Here is a 17,667-nt window from a genome sequence, read left to right on the forward strand (position 1 = left end):
CAAATTTAGAGGAGTCTTTGACTTTGGACTGAAAATGTTCTAAACTGACCTCAGAAGTTTTCGTTACTGTACTGTACCTGTCAGACCTTGAAAAAAAGAACACACATCACTTAATTACACTTCTAAGTCTACAGCAGAGCCTTTGGTGTTTGTTTTTTGTCGTTGCTGTTTTCAATTCATGCTGCAACCTCCGGTTTATCCCCACAAAGAGACTTTCTGTCTTTTGTGAGAAATCTCTGCAAACTTTCCTTCATTTAATTAAATTTTTGTCAATCTTTTCTTCAGGTGTCTGATGAATCATCAGATTCCCTCGATCAGGGACCGGTCACCTGCATGGAACCTTTCCTGGTACGGAGGTTGTCTTGTCGGACGGTGCAGTTGCCCCCTCTTGCCTTTAGACAGGCTGAGCAGTACTACTGCGATCGCAAGCCAGACTCGGACACAGTCACGGTTCCGCCACGACCCACGTCCCTACCACTACGTACCCCTCCACTCATTGCCATCACCTCTGCTGACACTAGCAGGTAGGACCATGTGGATTGTGATCGTTTAATGATCTACAATTTGTGTTCAGCATACCATACATTTCTGGACTTATGTTTGACTTTGTGCTTTTTATAGTATATGCATCACCTTGCAGAGGCTTAGAATATGAAATCGAATCCACCAGCAACTGAAAAATGTCATTATTTTTTGTTCAAGGTTGTTCTGATAGTCAGCTGCTAAAAGGCAATTTCTGCGGAGAGTTATGGTCTGTCTACAGAAGAACCAAGAAGACAATATGTCAACCCAGCCGCTCTTAAAAGGATCGATTATCAGCCTCTGAGTTAAAAGAACAGCTATTTCTCGGATGGCTAACATGTTTATCTTAACATAATATTTTAAAATGTGGGGGAGAAAAAAGTTGTTCGGACAATCATCAGCCAAGTGAAAATCATACGATGTAAAATAGGCTGTTATTCAACAGTCTGCTTTCATTTAAAACCTCCCTGAACACAAGGAAAACAATGCTTCTAAACCAGCCCCAGGTTGCAGCTGATAACGGAAAACTCAAATGTAAAATGAAAATTCCCAGTGACTGACTGTTCATTGTGATGGATTACTGTTCCCAAGCAACTCTGAAGTCTCTGCAAATTGAGTTTCGTAATATATCACAGTTTCATACCGTCTGATTTGGTTATGTGTGCTTGATGTGTAGCGGACTAAATAACCTGCAAATTAGTAGTATTTAATCATCTCTGACTGACGGCAATCTGTGACTCATGCAACAACTTGGCCTCATAGATTTATGTTTGTCATAGCTTGAAACAGACGATGGTTTACATCGGGAAACCTGACACGCAAGATAGAGGCAGTCTCATATGTGTCGCATTTGGCTTTTTGACGAGACATCTCTATAGTCCATGCACAGCAGTGTGATCAGTCTACAGTATTACACAACACACTCGTCTGATGTGTGTTGTTGGAAGTGTGCATTTGTCTAAGGTTTTTGTGATGTTTTATTTAACGTGACATACAGAATGTCAAGCATTAAAGTGCTATCATAGACGTACGCAATTCCTTTTTTTCCCTCTTTACTTTTATGTAGAATTATCTAACAGATTATACCTGCTTTTTTGGGCTACCCACTTGTTATCGAAGCATCATTTCAGAATTATTCTTCCTCCATAGCAGAACACCCCAAAACTCATGACATGCCTGTGCCAGTTTAAGTCCGAAGGAAATTTGTTTGTGTAACGTAGGTGTGATTCATGGATGGAGAAGCTTACTTAGATACGGGAGTCCTTGAAGCTTATTTCACACTAGTGACCAAACCATGGAAGTACAACTATGGTATCTATCATGTGATGCGCTCCAGCCCAACATTTCTGTCTTCATTGTTAAAGAAGGATCTGCTTAATGCTGTGTATGTTTTGTTCTTTTGAAAAACGACTCCCTTAACTCTCATAACTCATGCATAAGAATGTGATTAAGTCACATTACATGAACAAGCACACTCATGTTTGTCCTTGTATTGTAGTGTTTGTCGGACGTTGAATTAACTGCTAATTGGCAGAGCTGCCAGTCATAGTTTTTTCATAGACGCATGACTGGCAAGTAGTAAATCAGGAAAGGATACGTCTCTACTAATATCCGTGACATGTTCAGATACTGGTGGCTTCACCCTCCACACTACAAAGAGACACTGGCGATTTCTAACTGACACAGGGGTCAAAGGTCTGTGTTTTTTGTCAGAGTTGTGTGAATGAAAGGCACAATGCCATTAATTGGGATTTTAAAATGAAGCCATCGTTGTGTAGATGTAGTCTCCTTCTCCCTCTCTCTCCCCCTCCCTCTCTCTTTTGCACACTTCAAAAAAAACATTACCAAAAGAATCGCACCATCCAGAACATCCAGCTGAATGTAGAAGAGTGGTAATGAGGTTTGGCAGAATCTCCTACCAGCCTGAATCTCTAAGGAGACAGACAGAAACAGCATTCTCCATCAAAGCAATGGTGTCCGATCAGGAAGCATACTTCTGCTTGGCGCTGGGTCCCTACTAAATCCAGACATTTTGACATAGATGATCAGTTCAATGCTTGTATGTTACCTGTTAGTGGCATTCTCCATTGCCCCATGTTAGCAAGGACAATGGACAAGTTTACCCCTCAATCAAAGATAAAGTAGGTCTCCTCTGACTTGCCTTTCATCACGATGACATGCTTCAGCAGACACTCTACTGTATGTGGCTTATCAGCCAAATGCTACCTGCTTACACTCTGCTCCCTGATGTGTCCTGTGCCACATGAGAAAAAAGCAGCCGCTTGTTTTCCTCTCATCTCGTTCCCATGTCGTCCTTGTCCTTTCCAAGGCCAACAGGACCCGCGGTGTCTCGCAGAGTCAATAACAGCAAGGAAATGAGCAGTGAGGTACACCTTATTAATAAGGCCGGAGCTTGCTAAAGGGGCTTTAATTAGACAATATGTTATAAAGCATCGTGGAGAGAATCCAGAGTAAATCGTATTATCGACTTGTTGACTTCTTTATAGGGAAACCAGACATGCTGGTGTCACTTGTGGGTTACATTATTGAGCGGGAAGAGTGATTTTCACGGCAACACTAACACACAGTGGCTCCAAATAGTTTCTGCCAGAGGGCTCACACTCATTCCCTTGGAGGCCCAAAACAGAAACTTGGATGTGGGCTGCAGGCCAAAAGCAAAAATAGTGTTGTTAAAATTTTGTCCAGGTACCAGTGTCCGTACAGCTGTGTAATTTCTGAAATCACTTGCCCCTAATTGACATTCTGTGCAAAGTCACAGTCTGCCACCCAATGAAATCACGAAAAAAAACAAACAGAAAATCAGGGATCCTGCATATTTAAAGAACATTTTGACCATAAAAAGAAAGCACAAATGGTATTTAGTATAATTTTAAACAGAATTTTAAAAATATTTCAGTAAAGCAGTAACCCCCACACACACACACACACACACATTTGCGTGGCCAAAACTGCTTCTTGCTGGTTTAGGCAGATACAGAACTCCTGCTTTTACATGATACTTGTTTTCAGGGCTCTGTTTGTGACATTTATGTCCACAGTCACAACAGTAGTATTGTGGACTGTGTCACCTCAAAAAGTCACTACAAAAAAGTCACATGATGAAGAACCCCTCAATTCAATAGGGATTCGTTCACTTGCAGTCAATGTGATAATGCCAGAAGGTGTCAGACATTGGAGAGCCCATCCTATCTGAGTGAATGTCAAACTTTCAATGAACTTTTAAAAGCAGAAACTGTTGATAAGTGTGTGTATAACTAGACACTAATGAAAGTCATTTTACACAGCCTGGCCAGGGATTTGGTGACGGAAGACGAAAGCGTGACAGGCCTGCTGTGCTTTTGTCCTCCATCTCCTCTGTATCAGACACGTCTATTTTCTTCATCCATGATGTCATTGCTCCCCCCCCCCACCTTTATTTCAGAGCACAACTTCAATAGTTCTTTGTCGTCTTCCTTTTCAATTCTGTTGCCAACAGCAAAAAAACCAACATGTTTTTGTGAAATAAAAATATTCTGCACCACTGTTTTTTTGGAGGGAAAAAAATCATTAAATGGTTATAGTTACATTGTGTGTCAGCCATTTCTGACTCCAAAAAAGTCTATATAAACAGTTTGAAGACTGGTCACATGAACTTGACATCAAGCAAAACAGACGTAGAATGAACGACTGGAAAACAATGGACGGTGGGAAGGAAAATGGGTAATGCCAAGAATTTTTACAAAGGCCATGCATCTTAACTTTGCTTCAAGCTTGATTCATCTATAATTCAATGTGGCAGTGAGGAAGAAATATACAGTTATGAAGCATTAAGGATGAAAGATATGCTGAACGAAATACTCTCAACTGCAGCTTTTGGGGGAATTTAACTTTGTATGCAGTTTAATGAAACTGCCTGCAGTATTAATGCACAAGCCAAGATGAAAGTCTTGCGCTGTTTTTCCATCAGTTGCCGTGAATGCTAAAGCAATGGTTGTGTTCATTTAAGTCGTACAGGTGCTGTTGTTCTTGCCTCTCTTCAGGGACTGCAGCAAATACAAAGAGATCAGATCAAATTAATCCCAGATGCATAAAGAACAGATTTTATCCGTACAAATGTATAGACGTGAGATTGTTCATAGCTCCCCCATAATACAAAATAAATGATAGGTTAAAAAAGTTTTTAACCAGCAAAATCTGATTGTAATGTACATGAATGTTTTTATTGGAGTGAGTGAGTGTAACTTTATAATTGTTTCAGTCTCAGAAGATTAAAACTCATTACCAGCACTCCAACACGGAGTTGAATAACTCCTAGATGTTTATATGACACAGAAAAGATAGAATGTGTTATAAATTGACAGAAACTGTCCTATATCAATCACGGCAGAGGGTGAAAACAGGCTTTCAGCTCTGTTGTGAAGGTGAGTCATATGCATTCACATAACCTCTTTGTACGACTGCACACACAGACACTGTGGGCACAGATTTTTTTTTTTTTTTTTTACCATTGATACACAACAATGAAATTCGGGGTTCAGTGTTGACCTTTTTTTAGTGTGTGTAAACAAAAATCTGTACATCTCAGTGTGTGGACCTGATTGGAGTCCTTCCTCCATGTGTAAGGTCACACAAGGCCAGTGTAGGACTTTGATCGAACCTTATTATGCATGATCCCCAACACATTTTATTTGAAATAATATTTTTTCTTGCAAAAGTTTTTTTTTTTTCTTTCAAGTACTGACAAATAGGTGTCTTAAGCTCAGAAAGATGCCATTTCCCTCTTGTATTACTTTTTTGTGATTTTACAATGCGGAAAAAGCCAGCCGTGCGTATTTAGCTTGAAGCTGAAGGTGATCCTTTGGACCGACCACTAACAACACCTAAGCTGTTAAAAGTTGAAAGTGTTTGTGGATGACTGAGCAAACAGCTGGATACAGGAGATGTGTACTGTGCTGTACACAAAGAGTTTGTGAATGGACATCATTCTGGAAATGCCCACTTATTCCAATCAAAATCTTTGGCCTGCTTTTCTATCTGGTTTCAGAAAGAAGTCACGATACAGAAGCTAGCCAGTGGTTGTTGTTTCAGCTGGACTTTAAAATCCCATATATTTGTAACTGAACATACATTATTGAGAGTATTTTTGGATGGGCTGGCATGCTGGTCGGTGGTTAGCAATGTCGCCTCACAGCAAGAAGATTCCGGGTTTGAGTCCCGGTTCGGGCACGGGATCTTTCTGTGTGGAGTCTCTATGTTCTCCCTGTTCCTGCGTGGGTTCTCTCTGGTACTCCAGCTTCCTCCCACAGTCCAAAGACATCAAGAGAGGACGAGGCTGATTGATACTCTAAATTGACTGTAGGTATGACTGTGAGTGTGAATGGTTGTCTGTCTCTATGTGTTGGCCGTGTGATGGACTGGTGACCTGTCCAGGGTGAACCCCGCCTCTCACCCGAAGGCTGCTTGGTGAGGCTCCAGCCCCCCCCGTGACCCTTAACAGGATAAATGGTAGAAAATGGATGGGTGGGTGGATTTTTGGATGCTATGGAGAGGATAATAATGCCTTGAAGCCTTGAGGCACTCTCAGAAGTCATCAGCTATTCAATGTTTACTGAGTTGTTAGCGAAGGCAATATTTGTGTAGGGTGTGCTAACATAAAGCCAATCATCCCGCTATAGTTTGGTGAAGGTGAGTCCCACTCCATGCGGGGACACGGTCTCCCATATGATCTCAGAGAATGCATACTGAATGAAATGAAAATGCAAAGGAGGTTCATGTCAGGTCTCAGGGTGTGAAGTATTGTTTTTTTCAGAACACTCCTGCAGAGAAAACTCCAGTATGCAAAGGCAAGTGCATGTCTGTGTTTGCTGCCCAGTCATTGTACTAATACCTTCACCTTCTGTTTTTAATCGCCTTGGTTTTTTTTATGTTTTGTGTGTCTGTGTGTGTGGAGGGAGGGGGTGTTACATTTTCAGCTGTTAAAACTGCAGAGATTGCATTCCTCACACTGTTAGTTTCCAGATTAATGCGCTTGAACCGCTGAAGGGCTTTAATTAGCAAAGGAAGTGTAGGAAGAGAAGAGAAAGGAAGCAATCTTTCCTCAAAGTCTCTGGAAATTATGGCAAACACACCAGTAGAGCAGAGATGGCCGGATATTTACACACACACACACACACACACACACTGTAATATCCCTCAGTTTAAGTAATCACTCTGAAGGTGAGCTTTGCACCTGTTATCTAATTCTGCCCCCTGTCCTTTATGAACTTCAGTAACACGTTACAAAATGTCTTGTGTTTGTCTAATTTGAAGGTTTGGATCATGAAACTGGTGAAGTGTTGTCAGAATTTGGCCACCTGGCTCTCTGCCCACTCCCCCTGCTTTTCAGGGGAGGTGCTCCGGGTGGGTTTCTCATGTTTAATGTATTAGCCTGCTCCCTATATTCTGTGGCCGGCTGTTCCTGCCCGGGACTTGAGGAGAGAAGAACAAGCCTGTCTTGTACGCGAGCCACGATTTCATACTGAGCGTCTGGTTAACTTGCGTTTTGTCAAGTTTGCACGCTGTTCTGAAGATGGACTGTCCTGCACTGGACATCTCTCAGTACCGCAACAACCCAAGGGGCACCTTGCTGATATGGGCGTGGTAGGAGAAAGCTGGGTAGCACTTGGAGTCAATTGAGAGAGTTAACCTTGCAGAAACACTACAACGCAGTTATGATCGACTATTTGGATCAAAATGGATCTATTTCCGTGATGCGTAAATGGATCTTTTCTCAGCTTTGTCCAGTGTCTGCAGGGCAGTAAGAATAAAGTTGATGGAGTCCACTTCGTTACAAGATTGGACATGAATCACCCAGAAAAAGTTGTCTCATAGAGCTCTTTTTTAATTTTTTTTTTTTTTTTACACATTTTGGTTTCTCAAATACTCGCAGCTGTCTCGCGCCATCCCCCCGAAAAAGTGTTTATATCTTTAAAATATTCTTTTTGAAACAAACGTGGCGAGGAGGATGGACCCTGCCAGCGGGAAAGTAGGAACGGCGTCTTTGGTTGCCGGCGGCGGAACCGGCGTGAGTGCGAAGGCGCCCAAACATCTGTGGAGGCAGCAGAACCAGGCAGCGCTCTCTCCGCTCCACCACGCGCTGGTAGTGCGCAAGAACGACCGAGTGAGACAAAGAGGCTTTTCGGACACCGAGAGATACCTCAACCCGAGGAACATGGACCGGACTTACGCAGTGGACACGGGGCACCGACCCGGACTGAAAAAATCCAGGATGTCGTGGCCGTCGTCGTTTCAAGGTCTTCGACGGTAAGGGCAAAGGGCTAACTGTGTTTCACCATCAGTCTTTTTTTTTTTAATTCGCCTCCATGAAGATGGGCGTTGTGTCCCCGACTGACGCGCTGGATCTTTATTCTCAACTTTGAAGACGTTTCGGTGGATCTTATTTTAGAGTTGTGTTTTACATCACTTTAGTTCACATACACAACGACACAGGAATATGATGTGCAACTAAACACACGCCATGTAGCTACAAGGCAATGATTACAAGAACATGCCGTTTGCCCGCTTTTACCCATGAAAACATGTAAGGTCTTCTAACTTTGATCTGTTAAGCGGGATAATTTTAATAGATATTTATCAGAACAGGCGGATTTACTGAGGTCAGGAAGATGTGTCAGCTTGGAAAGGTACACATTCTCAATAAATAATAGCAAAGTCAAGAGTGGTATAGATGTGTATTCAGCTATTATATCTCTCTGTATGGCGAAATCTGAACATGCAGAGCAACAAAAGAGACTGTAAATACCAGGTAGGCGTTGACCAAAGGCAGGTCAGAGGAAATGCCTTGAACACACACACACAGGCAGCCTCCTTGAGTTGTTGTGTCCTGATCTTCAAGGAGTAATAGATTTTAGATCTTCACTGTTCATGTTTGCAGGGGAAATTACACACCGCTCAGTGCGAGGCAAAGCTATACAGTAAGACTAATACATGGTGACCAGGTTCTCTCAAGTGACACATAGTATCATCTGACTCACTGCACATGACAACATGGATCATCTTGGCACTTGCTCTGTACATGTGCTGTGTCTCCAGATGTGGCTTGCACAGAATGGAGCTGTATTAAAAAAAAGTGACGTTTACAGTTGTAACTATTTAGTGAAGTCTACCTAAGCTAAAGGCTTTACTGCACTGAGTCGCCGGAGTGTGCGGGAACTGCTCTAATTACTCACTTATTCTGGGAAGGAGAGAGAGAAAGAGAGAGAAAAGACCATCTGAAATGAAATCTGAGAAGGTCACCTCAGCTCTCTGGCATAAGTGACTGTTACAGTGTCTGTCAAACCACTCGCCATTTCCTATCCCACTTCCTTTAAAAAAGAAAAAAAATTCTGGTTCAGTTATGAGTGATAGTCGCTTGCAAGTCCAGTCTACTGTAGGGGCGTGCGTGCGCGTGTGTGTGTGAGAGACAGACAGAATGGTCCCTGTCTTAGTTGCAGAACAGTCACATGGAGAAGCCAGAGAGAGAGAGAGAGAGAGAGAGAGGGTGAGGGTGAGGGAGCACAGATGGAAATGACATTGCAAAGTGGTGTGCGGCACTAAAAGACCCATGTGATGTTGAAATGTTGCAGCAAATGATCCTTAATCCCAAGAAATGTAACAGTCCACATTCATTTAGTTGATTGAATCAAAGATCCATGATGGACGATTCAGAACATGTATATTCCCCCAATTAAATCAGGGTTCAGCTCCGAGGCTAATTACAGAAGCTGTCCCTCCACACATGATGAGAAACAAAGCTAAATCAAATTTCTTTGGACCCGTGTTGTCCTTTTAGGTTGTTTTTCTCTTCCCCAGTCTTACATCATTTTCCTTTCACAGTAGCACCTCCACCCCTGCACCTTGTAGAGGCAGGAGTTGTGATGTAGAAAACACATCACGACTCATGGCGTAAATGTAGCTGTGCAGGTGACGATCAGAAGCAGGTGACGATCAGAAGCAGGTGACGATCAGAAGCAGCTGTTTTGTGAGAGAACAGCTGCGATTAGAATGCTCGTAGTAATAAAGGACACAATTCTGTACGAGAGTGACTCCAGTGTGTGTAAACTGAGATTAAAAATAAATGAGGACAGTTGTGGAAAACAGCAAGTACGTAAATCCTTGGTTTACTTCCTCTGGGTTTGAATGATTTATATTGCACACGTGCTGTAGGTGCTACTCAGACACTAAAGATTGCATGTTGTTTATTGTGTTTGGGGAAGTCCAATAACCGAGCAAGTCAGATAAACATGACATATTTCCTGATTCTAAGTGACAGAAACAACTTCTGAGTTGCTGTCCCTGTAGAAAAGATGCATTCAGCACATGCACTTGATTTCAATCTTGAATATATGTGGAGAGACATCTGCCTCGAAGACTGCGGATGTTGCAGTGTGTGTGGTGCCCTTTTGGCTGGTTTGGCACGAAGTCCAGCAGCCCCCCCCCACCCCCACCCCCCCAGGTCATACATATCACCCAAATGTGTCACCATCTAGGCTGCGGATGGATGCTGCTCGAGGCTTCTGTGACTGTGAGAACTCAGCGAGAACCAGCGGCAGCGTTTGACAAAAGGGGATGGCATTTCTCAAATTTCTCTCCTGCTGCTTTTTCGCCTATCTGTGCCATGGGGAGACTTCCGGGGAGGCTTTTTTTAAATAGAGAAGTGAAAAAAAGAAGGATTTCTCTTCTCTGTCCAATTTCAATCAAGATGGGTGATTCAGAGGATGTAAACGGAAATGCCAAAACAAAAAAAAGGATGAAACATCTAAGCGGGGGAAGAGATGGAAAGTGCTCCATCTGGACATTTTGTCCTCTCAGCTGCAGCAGATTGGAAACCATACCCCTGCCCTCCATCTCCATATTGTATTTAACAAACGTTTTGTTTTGTTTTTTTTCCCCTGTCATTCCAACTGTGACTGTGACACAGAGAGAGAGGTTTTTAGCCAGTACGATGCATAACCCCCTGGCTTTGTCATTAGATCCCAAGGGTGCTAGTGAGCGAGGCAGCTATTGGCTGCGTGGCTATATATAACCCCAGACATGACCATAACCACACTCATACTGCATAGACTGCTACAATACTGGCACAGCACACATCTACTCCTTTGCAATACTGCTGGGCATGGGAATGATGTCCGGGATGCGCTAATGAACACATTGCAGACATACTAAAGATTCCATTAGCAGGAAGTTCAGCATCAAATGTCATATAGCTCTGATAATAAACTGGGTCGTCACGTGATAAATTCTACTTTAGAATTTCTTCAGGTCTCCAGGATGAAAGGCAGACTGATAATCGTGTGAATTTCAATCCCTTGTCTCGACCTTAGTGACTTGTTCATTGAGACTTTTTTCTTCCAAAAGAGCTCTGTCATTTAGCCGCGCTTTGAAAACGGGATACACATTTGCAGGTTGCTGCTGCAGACATATTAGGAGAGAAGTTAATTAAGCCAGTCAAATATTGAGTATAACCAGCACTACTTGAGAGAGAGCTAAAAGGTCAGAGCCCAAACAGCATGCATCTTCAGGTACGAGCACAGCAAACCTGATGACGTCATAGGCTATACAGTCCATTACACTTGAGGAGGATAATACCTCATTTCCACATCCACATGTCCAAAAATGGGAACTTTTACTCCAGATTGTAAGACAGATTTGGGCAGTGAGCTAGCAAAAACAAGGTGAAGTGATTGATTGAGCTAGGACTATCTGTGAAATGTTCCAAGTTGATATTTCACACGTCTAGGTGTCGAAAAACAGACGAAATAGGAAATTACTAACACCAGCATTTGTGTGTGGAGATGAAGCGTAACCAAGACAAGTCTTCAGTTAAATCCAGAAAACTTATTGTCCTATACCACAGTAACAGATAGAATTTCTATTCAAAGAAGGATTGAATTTCTTTGTGTGGGCATGTAGCAAAGATACAGTCCATCATAAGGGTGACATGTAGCAACTGTGGAATAGAAGATGAATCAACATGCCTGACAACAGCCTTATTAAGCACATTTTCTCAAGGGGTCTCTCAAATAATTATCCTTGTCAACGAAAAGAGAAGGTGCGAGCACGCTCTACAAAACATTCCTCACAGGGTCTCGGAAGGCAGACAAAATAAATCACAGCACTCTCTGAAAAGTCCTTCAGATGCGTGCAGCACAGTGACAATAACCACATGTCAGCGCTAAGCCTTCATCAGTTTAGCACCATCCACAGTGGACATGACCCGACAGTAGCAGTATGTATCATGCTTTTAAAATTCACGGGTGGGTTGGAATGTATTTGTCTATTTTGTTATTAAATGGCCTGTTTATTTGTCTTGCATTTTCTTCTATTGATGCAATCCTGTCATGCAGCGTTGTTTTGTAAGTGTTTACGCCTGGTTTAGCATCTATGAGTGTTTTCATGCCTATTGTTTATTTGCTCTGATCTGAATCAGTTGATTAGTTTGTAGAGTTGGAGCGTTTCCCCCTCCTTAGTGGTTGGGTTTGTTTTGTTTTTTTTAGTCCTCTGTGTCAGATGGTTTGAGGTTAGATACTCTCGAGAAGTTCTTGGCGGTTGATTCGATGAACCATCTGTCTATGGCACGATAACTTCAGAGAAAAGATACATTCAAGATGTTAAAGACAAATCAGGAGGGGGAAAAAAACACCCCAACAGTACAGATTTGGCATTCAGAGCACTCTGTCACCCTTCACCTGACCAGATGCAGTATCCTACCAAACCAGACGCTTCCATTCAGTTCCTGAGGAGAATAGAAATGATCGTCTTTGTGATCTGAGTGGGATACTGTGAAATACACTTTATGGCTCGGTTGTCCATTACATCACAATGTTAGATAGAGTTTTCTTCTTAAAACATCTGCTGAATGTTCTAATTTGTTTTCTGTAGCTTGAGACTGGTTTGAGGAGAAAGGCTTTCCTCTCCCTTTATGATGGATACCAGCAGCGTACGAGGATGCTGCATGTGTAAAGTGTTAAAGTAACACATTTCGCCTGAGATGTGCTAAAGCTATGATTTACAGCAGTGCTATCAAAGGAGCGTGACTGTATTTGATAAAGGGCTTTGACATTATTCGCTATGTATGGAGTATATCTGTTCACGCTTTGCTCTGTCCTATTGTCTAATTTTGCCTGTCTTGTAACCCCCTTCACCTAACAATAGGTTTGCCAAGGATGCGCCCGAGAACATGCATAAAAGGAAGAATCCTACTGTTCAATTACAGCAGAATAAAAAAAAAAGAAAAAAGAAAACAGAGGTGGTGGATGTGTGGTGTTCCTAATATCATGCTTGATAGTGAGAGAGCGCATGGGGGGGATGAGCCGTTAACAGATGGGTCACTTGTCGGTGTGTTTGTGTGACAGAGGGCGAGTGAGAGTGGGGCTTAGCAAACCAACGCACTGCACATATAGCTCTTCATTAGCTCTTCATTTTAAATTGTAAAAGAAAGTGCAAACAAACGTGTGTCAGTCAGGGTTGATAATGTGTTGGGGTGCGACAAATAAATCAATGTGTCGGAGAGAAATCTCAGCTGACTGACAACTGACGCTCATTCTGATTACTGGTGGTAAACTGACTCCCCCTTAGCTAATGGGGTAACTTTTATCAAACCTTTAGTCAGTTAACTAATATAACCGGTTATGATTCTTTAAGGCCTACTGACGGTTAGGCTTGAACACGGACACCCCTAGTATGGGAAACATGCGTGCTGACAAGCATATAAGTTTGTGTCATGTTGCAGCTGCTCGGCATCAACTTGCAACTATGTTAACAGCTATTATTTCGTTCAGTCTGGCTCGGCCTCGTCTGTAATACAATTAGGAAGCGACATTCTTGCCTTCATTTGAAGTGCTCACGCACTTTTACTGCAGACACATGACTCTATTGTTGCATGTCTGTAAATAGCATTAATATGTTTATCCGATCCCGCGGTATGAAGAAATTTCTGCTACAGTAACAGCTTCATCTTAAACCTTCGTCTAGTCCGAGGCTTACATACATTAAGAATTATTTGTATGCTATTCGGTACACAGCGTTTTATATGTTGGCGTCTGACGTGATGATGCGGCTCTGTTTTGATAGCAGGTGGATAGAGCCCTCTCCGTTCTGCAGGCTGGCACACCTGAACGTACAAATGCAGTGACAGTTAACAGCCTCTGCTGCTCTTTTATGAAGCGTAATGTGACAGCGCAAATCTGTTTCAATGATTGCCAGCAATTTTTGTGTCACAGTTAAAAATGTAGCAGGAATTGCTTTCTGTGATCATGACATAATCCAACTTTTTCAGATCAGACCAGCAACCCCCCCCCCCCCCCCCCCCCCACCGCCAAAAGTACAATTTAATAGAAGAGTGGAACTGAACACTGAATTACCTCTGCTAAACTGCCACTATTAGAATGGGAATGGACATGGTGGAAAATTAATATTTAATAAAATTTATTATAGTAACAAACTCCTGTTGGACAGGCCAAGTGGGCTGCTTTGGGAACATATTTGTTCATTGTGAAAATTAGACAGTGTCCGATGGGAACAACAGGCCTTTGTGTGTCTGGCTCTAGGAAAACATTACTGCTTCATAAAGTGAGGACATGCACTGAGACGGCAACATCTCAAATACACACGGAGCTCCAACGGTGAATGTGAAGCAGGAAAGGCTGGTCCCTCGGTGTCTATCCTCGAGAAAAGACATTTGTGTTTCACAGCCCTCGCCTGGCTCCGAACAGGTTTCCTAACTGGTCATCTGTGATGCTTATAAAATGCATGAAAAACATTTTTGAAGGACAGCCTTGTAAAGGGCTGCTAGCCAAATCCTCTATAGACTGGCTGCTTGATGCTGGGTGAATCCCAGTGCTCTTGGCTGGCTGTACTGTACTGATCATATTACACTCAACGGGAACATAAAGGCTCTAGCTGGGTGAGTGACTGGCTGCCTTAGGATCTGCTGAAAGCTTTGTTAGAGACCATCCAGACATGAATTATTGATGATTGCTTAAAGGATTTATTTGAAAGCTGTGGAGAAAACTATAAAATAAAAATTACCGGCTAGTATGTTTTATACTGGTGTTTTTCAATCCTGCATCCCCTATGTCTCTTTGCTCCGGCACACCTGATTCAGATGAATTTAGTATCATCATATGCTCTGTCTTTGATTGTTTGTTTGTGTTGGTCTTATTTCTCTCCTTGCATTGTGCAATTCTGTTGGGTTTGGTTCGCTATTCTTTCTGATCTCTGCTCCACCCCTGTGTGTCTCAGGGTTGCCTTGGTAATGATTGGTTTTTGTGCATAGTCCAACTTTTCCCCCATTTAGCTGCCAGAACATCATTGGATATATCCAGCCATGTCCTTGTGTTTTCTCCTGTGTATTCCCAGAGTGTACTTTCTCGCCTGTCTGACCTTGGACTATTTTTTTCGGGCATTTTGGTTTTTTTTGTTTTTTGTTTTTTTTTTTGCATTTGCTGTTACCTTTGGATGTGGTTGCCTTGATGCTGGATTGTATATGTTTTCAGCCTGGACTGTGATATGGACTTCTCAATGTCTGACCCAGTTGAGATCAAAACTCCTGGCTCTTGCTCGAACTTGTTAGTGTGGATCAGGCTTGAAGAAGGTCATCCCTGTACAAAATTGTGTATCATATTTGATACACAAGTTTCTGAGGCCGCTCTATAACCAGTGAGATAGTATTTGACAGGGTTAAAATTTGAAACTGGGCTTTTCCCTCTACTAGTGCAAGACTAGATCTAGTCTGTGGTCATCTGCAGCTGTGGTTCCACTCTCCAGGATCTCCAGGGCTTGTCCTTGAGTGAGTGCCTTCCCAAGGCTCCATCACTAGATCTGCTAGTTCTGCAACACACATAGTCGGCTCAGCTCCCTGCTCCTCACAGCCATGCTCCGGTCTTGCCACAACCCATGTGGCTGCCCCCCAGACAGAGACTCCTCCTTCATCGCCGGCCTCCAGGGAGGTTCCACTATCACAGTGGGTGTCCAGAGGGTTTTCAATTGGTCACTGGCCTCCTTAAGCGTTCTGCCTTGACTGCCATTCTGCTTTCTCCACTGACGTTCAGAGAGGTTCTGCCTTTGCTGCCGGGCACTAGAATGGCCTCCAGAAGAACTCCCTCATTGGCCTCTGGAGACTCTGCCCCTCTCTGCTATGCCAGGGTCACCCCTCCAGGGTTGTGCTAGCTGGCTGCCTGGCCTACTGGCCATACCCCAGAACAGCTTCAGCCTGAACTTGAAAATTGGGGCAACACTTCTTTTGAAAATATAAAGAATACTGTACTCTTAAGACAAACAAGAAAAGCACAGGTGCAACATGAACACAGTACATATTCATTGTTGACAAATGTTGTCAATAATGGTTTTCTACCTTGCTAGGAAGGGGGTTACTCATATATCCCTTATGGAAGCAAACTTAGGCTTCCAAAGGTTACAAAACAATTTCCAGAATCCAGAGTCGTCCCTGACATGTTGCTTATGTTCTGAAGGAAATTGTTTTTTAAGACTACAGTGGCTTGCTGCCGGTTGTAGCAATAAAAACATAGTTTGTTCAGTAAATCCCTGTTTAATGTTGGAAAAAAGTCCTTTATCAGCCTTTCAAACAAACAAAGTTCTAAATCTATATTTGGCAAAAGAATAAACTACCCTTACCCTCAAACATTTTGAAACCAAATGTTGACTTGAACAAAGGTGGAATAGAAAAATAAGATTTTCTCAACGGATGTCAGTGTTAGTGTTTTAAAATGAGATCGAGCCGAATGTTTGTGGGATGTCATGCGGTGGACCAAGACACAAAACAGTGGGATGTGCACAGGATTACCCTGGGGCCGGTTCTCCATAGGGGGTTAACATGTATGTATTAGGTTGATGTGCCCCACTTAAATTTCTGTATTATGTGTGTAAATGTGGTGCAGTTAGATTCAATAAATATCTGTTTTCATGTTTGGGATATGACGAGATATGAAGAAGAGGAGGGCTGTCAAAGATTTATTAAATTCTGAATCAAAGCTCCAGCTTCACTTGAACCAGCTGCTTTATATTTCTCTTTTAAAGCTAATCATAGGGCTAATTATATTTATTAGACATTTCTTGCTAAATAACCAAGTGAGCAAGCATATTTGCATCTCTTTGAAATTTAAAAAAAAGGACTTTTCAATTTTCCCTGCAGGACTGGGCGGACCAGTTTTCAACAATATACAATATTTCAAGTGTTCGTGATGGAATTTCACCCTGGGAGTGCTGGTGGTGGGAAAGCTTGTTAGTGAGGCGGGAAGGAGCGAGATTGCAAAATCAGTCTTGTGCAGAACCCTAATGTCTGTTTTTCTTTCAGTAGCATGTTGATCAAGTAGGGCACAACGGGGAGCAACACATTCTCTTACATCCTGTGGCATCAATGTGAAAACATACTGCATGATCTGGGAAGGGTTGCAACCGATAGCAGGGTGGCAACTCTCAGGTATCACGCGCTGGAAAAAAGAATAAACTGATAAACAAGTGGAGAGAGTGTTTTTAAGGGTCCTTGGGCTTGAACAAGGTTACATGTACTCCACTGTAGTGAGAGAAACTGTTTTGGAGCTGTCAGTAATGCCATGCATCAACACCCAAAGCACGCTGCTTGGTTTCTTCATTTATTTCCCTCAGCTTTTGATTATTCTTTTTTCCTTTTGCCAATTTTCTTTTCTTTCCCCTTTCAATCATTGCGATCTCTTGAGATATATATTTTCCTCTGTCTCTTGATTCACTGATGCAAACACACTCCCAAATAAGAAGACGTGTAGATGTGCCAACTCATTCGACATTTGGTTAAAATGAATGGGGTATAATGCATCAGCCCTTAATAAATCCTCCCTTCATGAGGATAATGTTCAGTTTAAGTGAATCTGTTTGTGAGAGGTGTTGATTTGTGTGAAGTGTCAATTTGGAGCATGGAATTTGTTGTGCTGTTGAATTTTGCTTCTCAGACTTGCTCCGAATATTTTGTGCTTAATTCACCTCTGAAATGGTCATTAATTGTTCATTGCATAATAAACTAGCCAGACCGGCTGCCCCCCCCCCCCCATTGTATTTTTCTGTCTCTCCCCCCCTTTTTTTTTTTTTATATCCACTGCTCTGCTTTCGTTTCCT

At 42.5% G+C, this 17,667-nt stretch overlaps 2 protein-coding genes across 2 annotated transcripts in view; both read left to right on the top strand.

The window, feature by feature from the left end:
- LOC147260035 (uncharacterized) overlaps positions 1-1,734 on the top strand; it is a 45,915-nt gene extending 44,181 nt beyond the window's left edge. Inside the window, exons 3-4 of the mRNA XM_086206398.1 lie at positions 286-524; positions 703-1,734. Coding sequence (XP_086062524.1) covers positions 286-524; positions 703-712 — 249 coding nt within the window. The 3' untranslated portion in view covers positions 713-1,734. The remainder of the gene's footprint in view (positions 1-285; positions 525-702) is intronic.
- Positions 1,735-7,170: 5,436 nt separating this feature from the next.
- pde4d (phosphodiesterase 4D, cAMP-specific) overlaps positions 7,171-17,667 on the top strand; it is a 130,662-nt gene continuing 120,165 nt past the window's right edge. Inside the window, exon 1 of the mRNA XM_086206394.1 lies at positions 7,171-7,824. Within this exon, the coding sequence (XP_086062520.1) occupies positions 7,526-7,824 (299 nt within the window). The 5' untranslated portion in view covers positions 7,171-7,525. The remainder of the gene's footprint in view (positions 7,825-17,667) is intronic.

Source organism: Aulostomus chinensis, chromosome 6 (genome assembly GCF_037954235.1).
Source record: "Aulostomus chinensis isolate RoL2024-O1b breed Wild chromosome 6, RoL_Achi_v1.0, whole genome shotgun sequence".
NCBI lineage: Eukaryota > Metazoa > Chordata > Actinopteri > Syngnathiformes > Aulostomidae > Aulostomus > Aulostomus chinensis.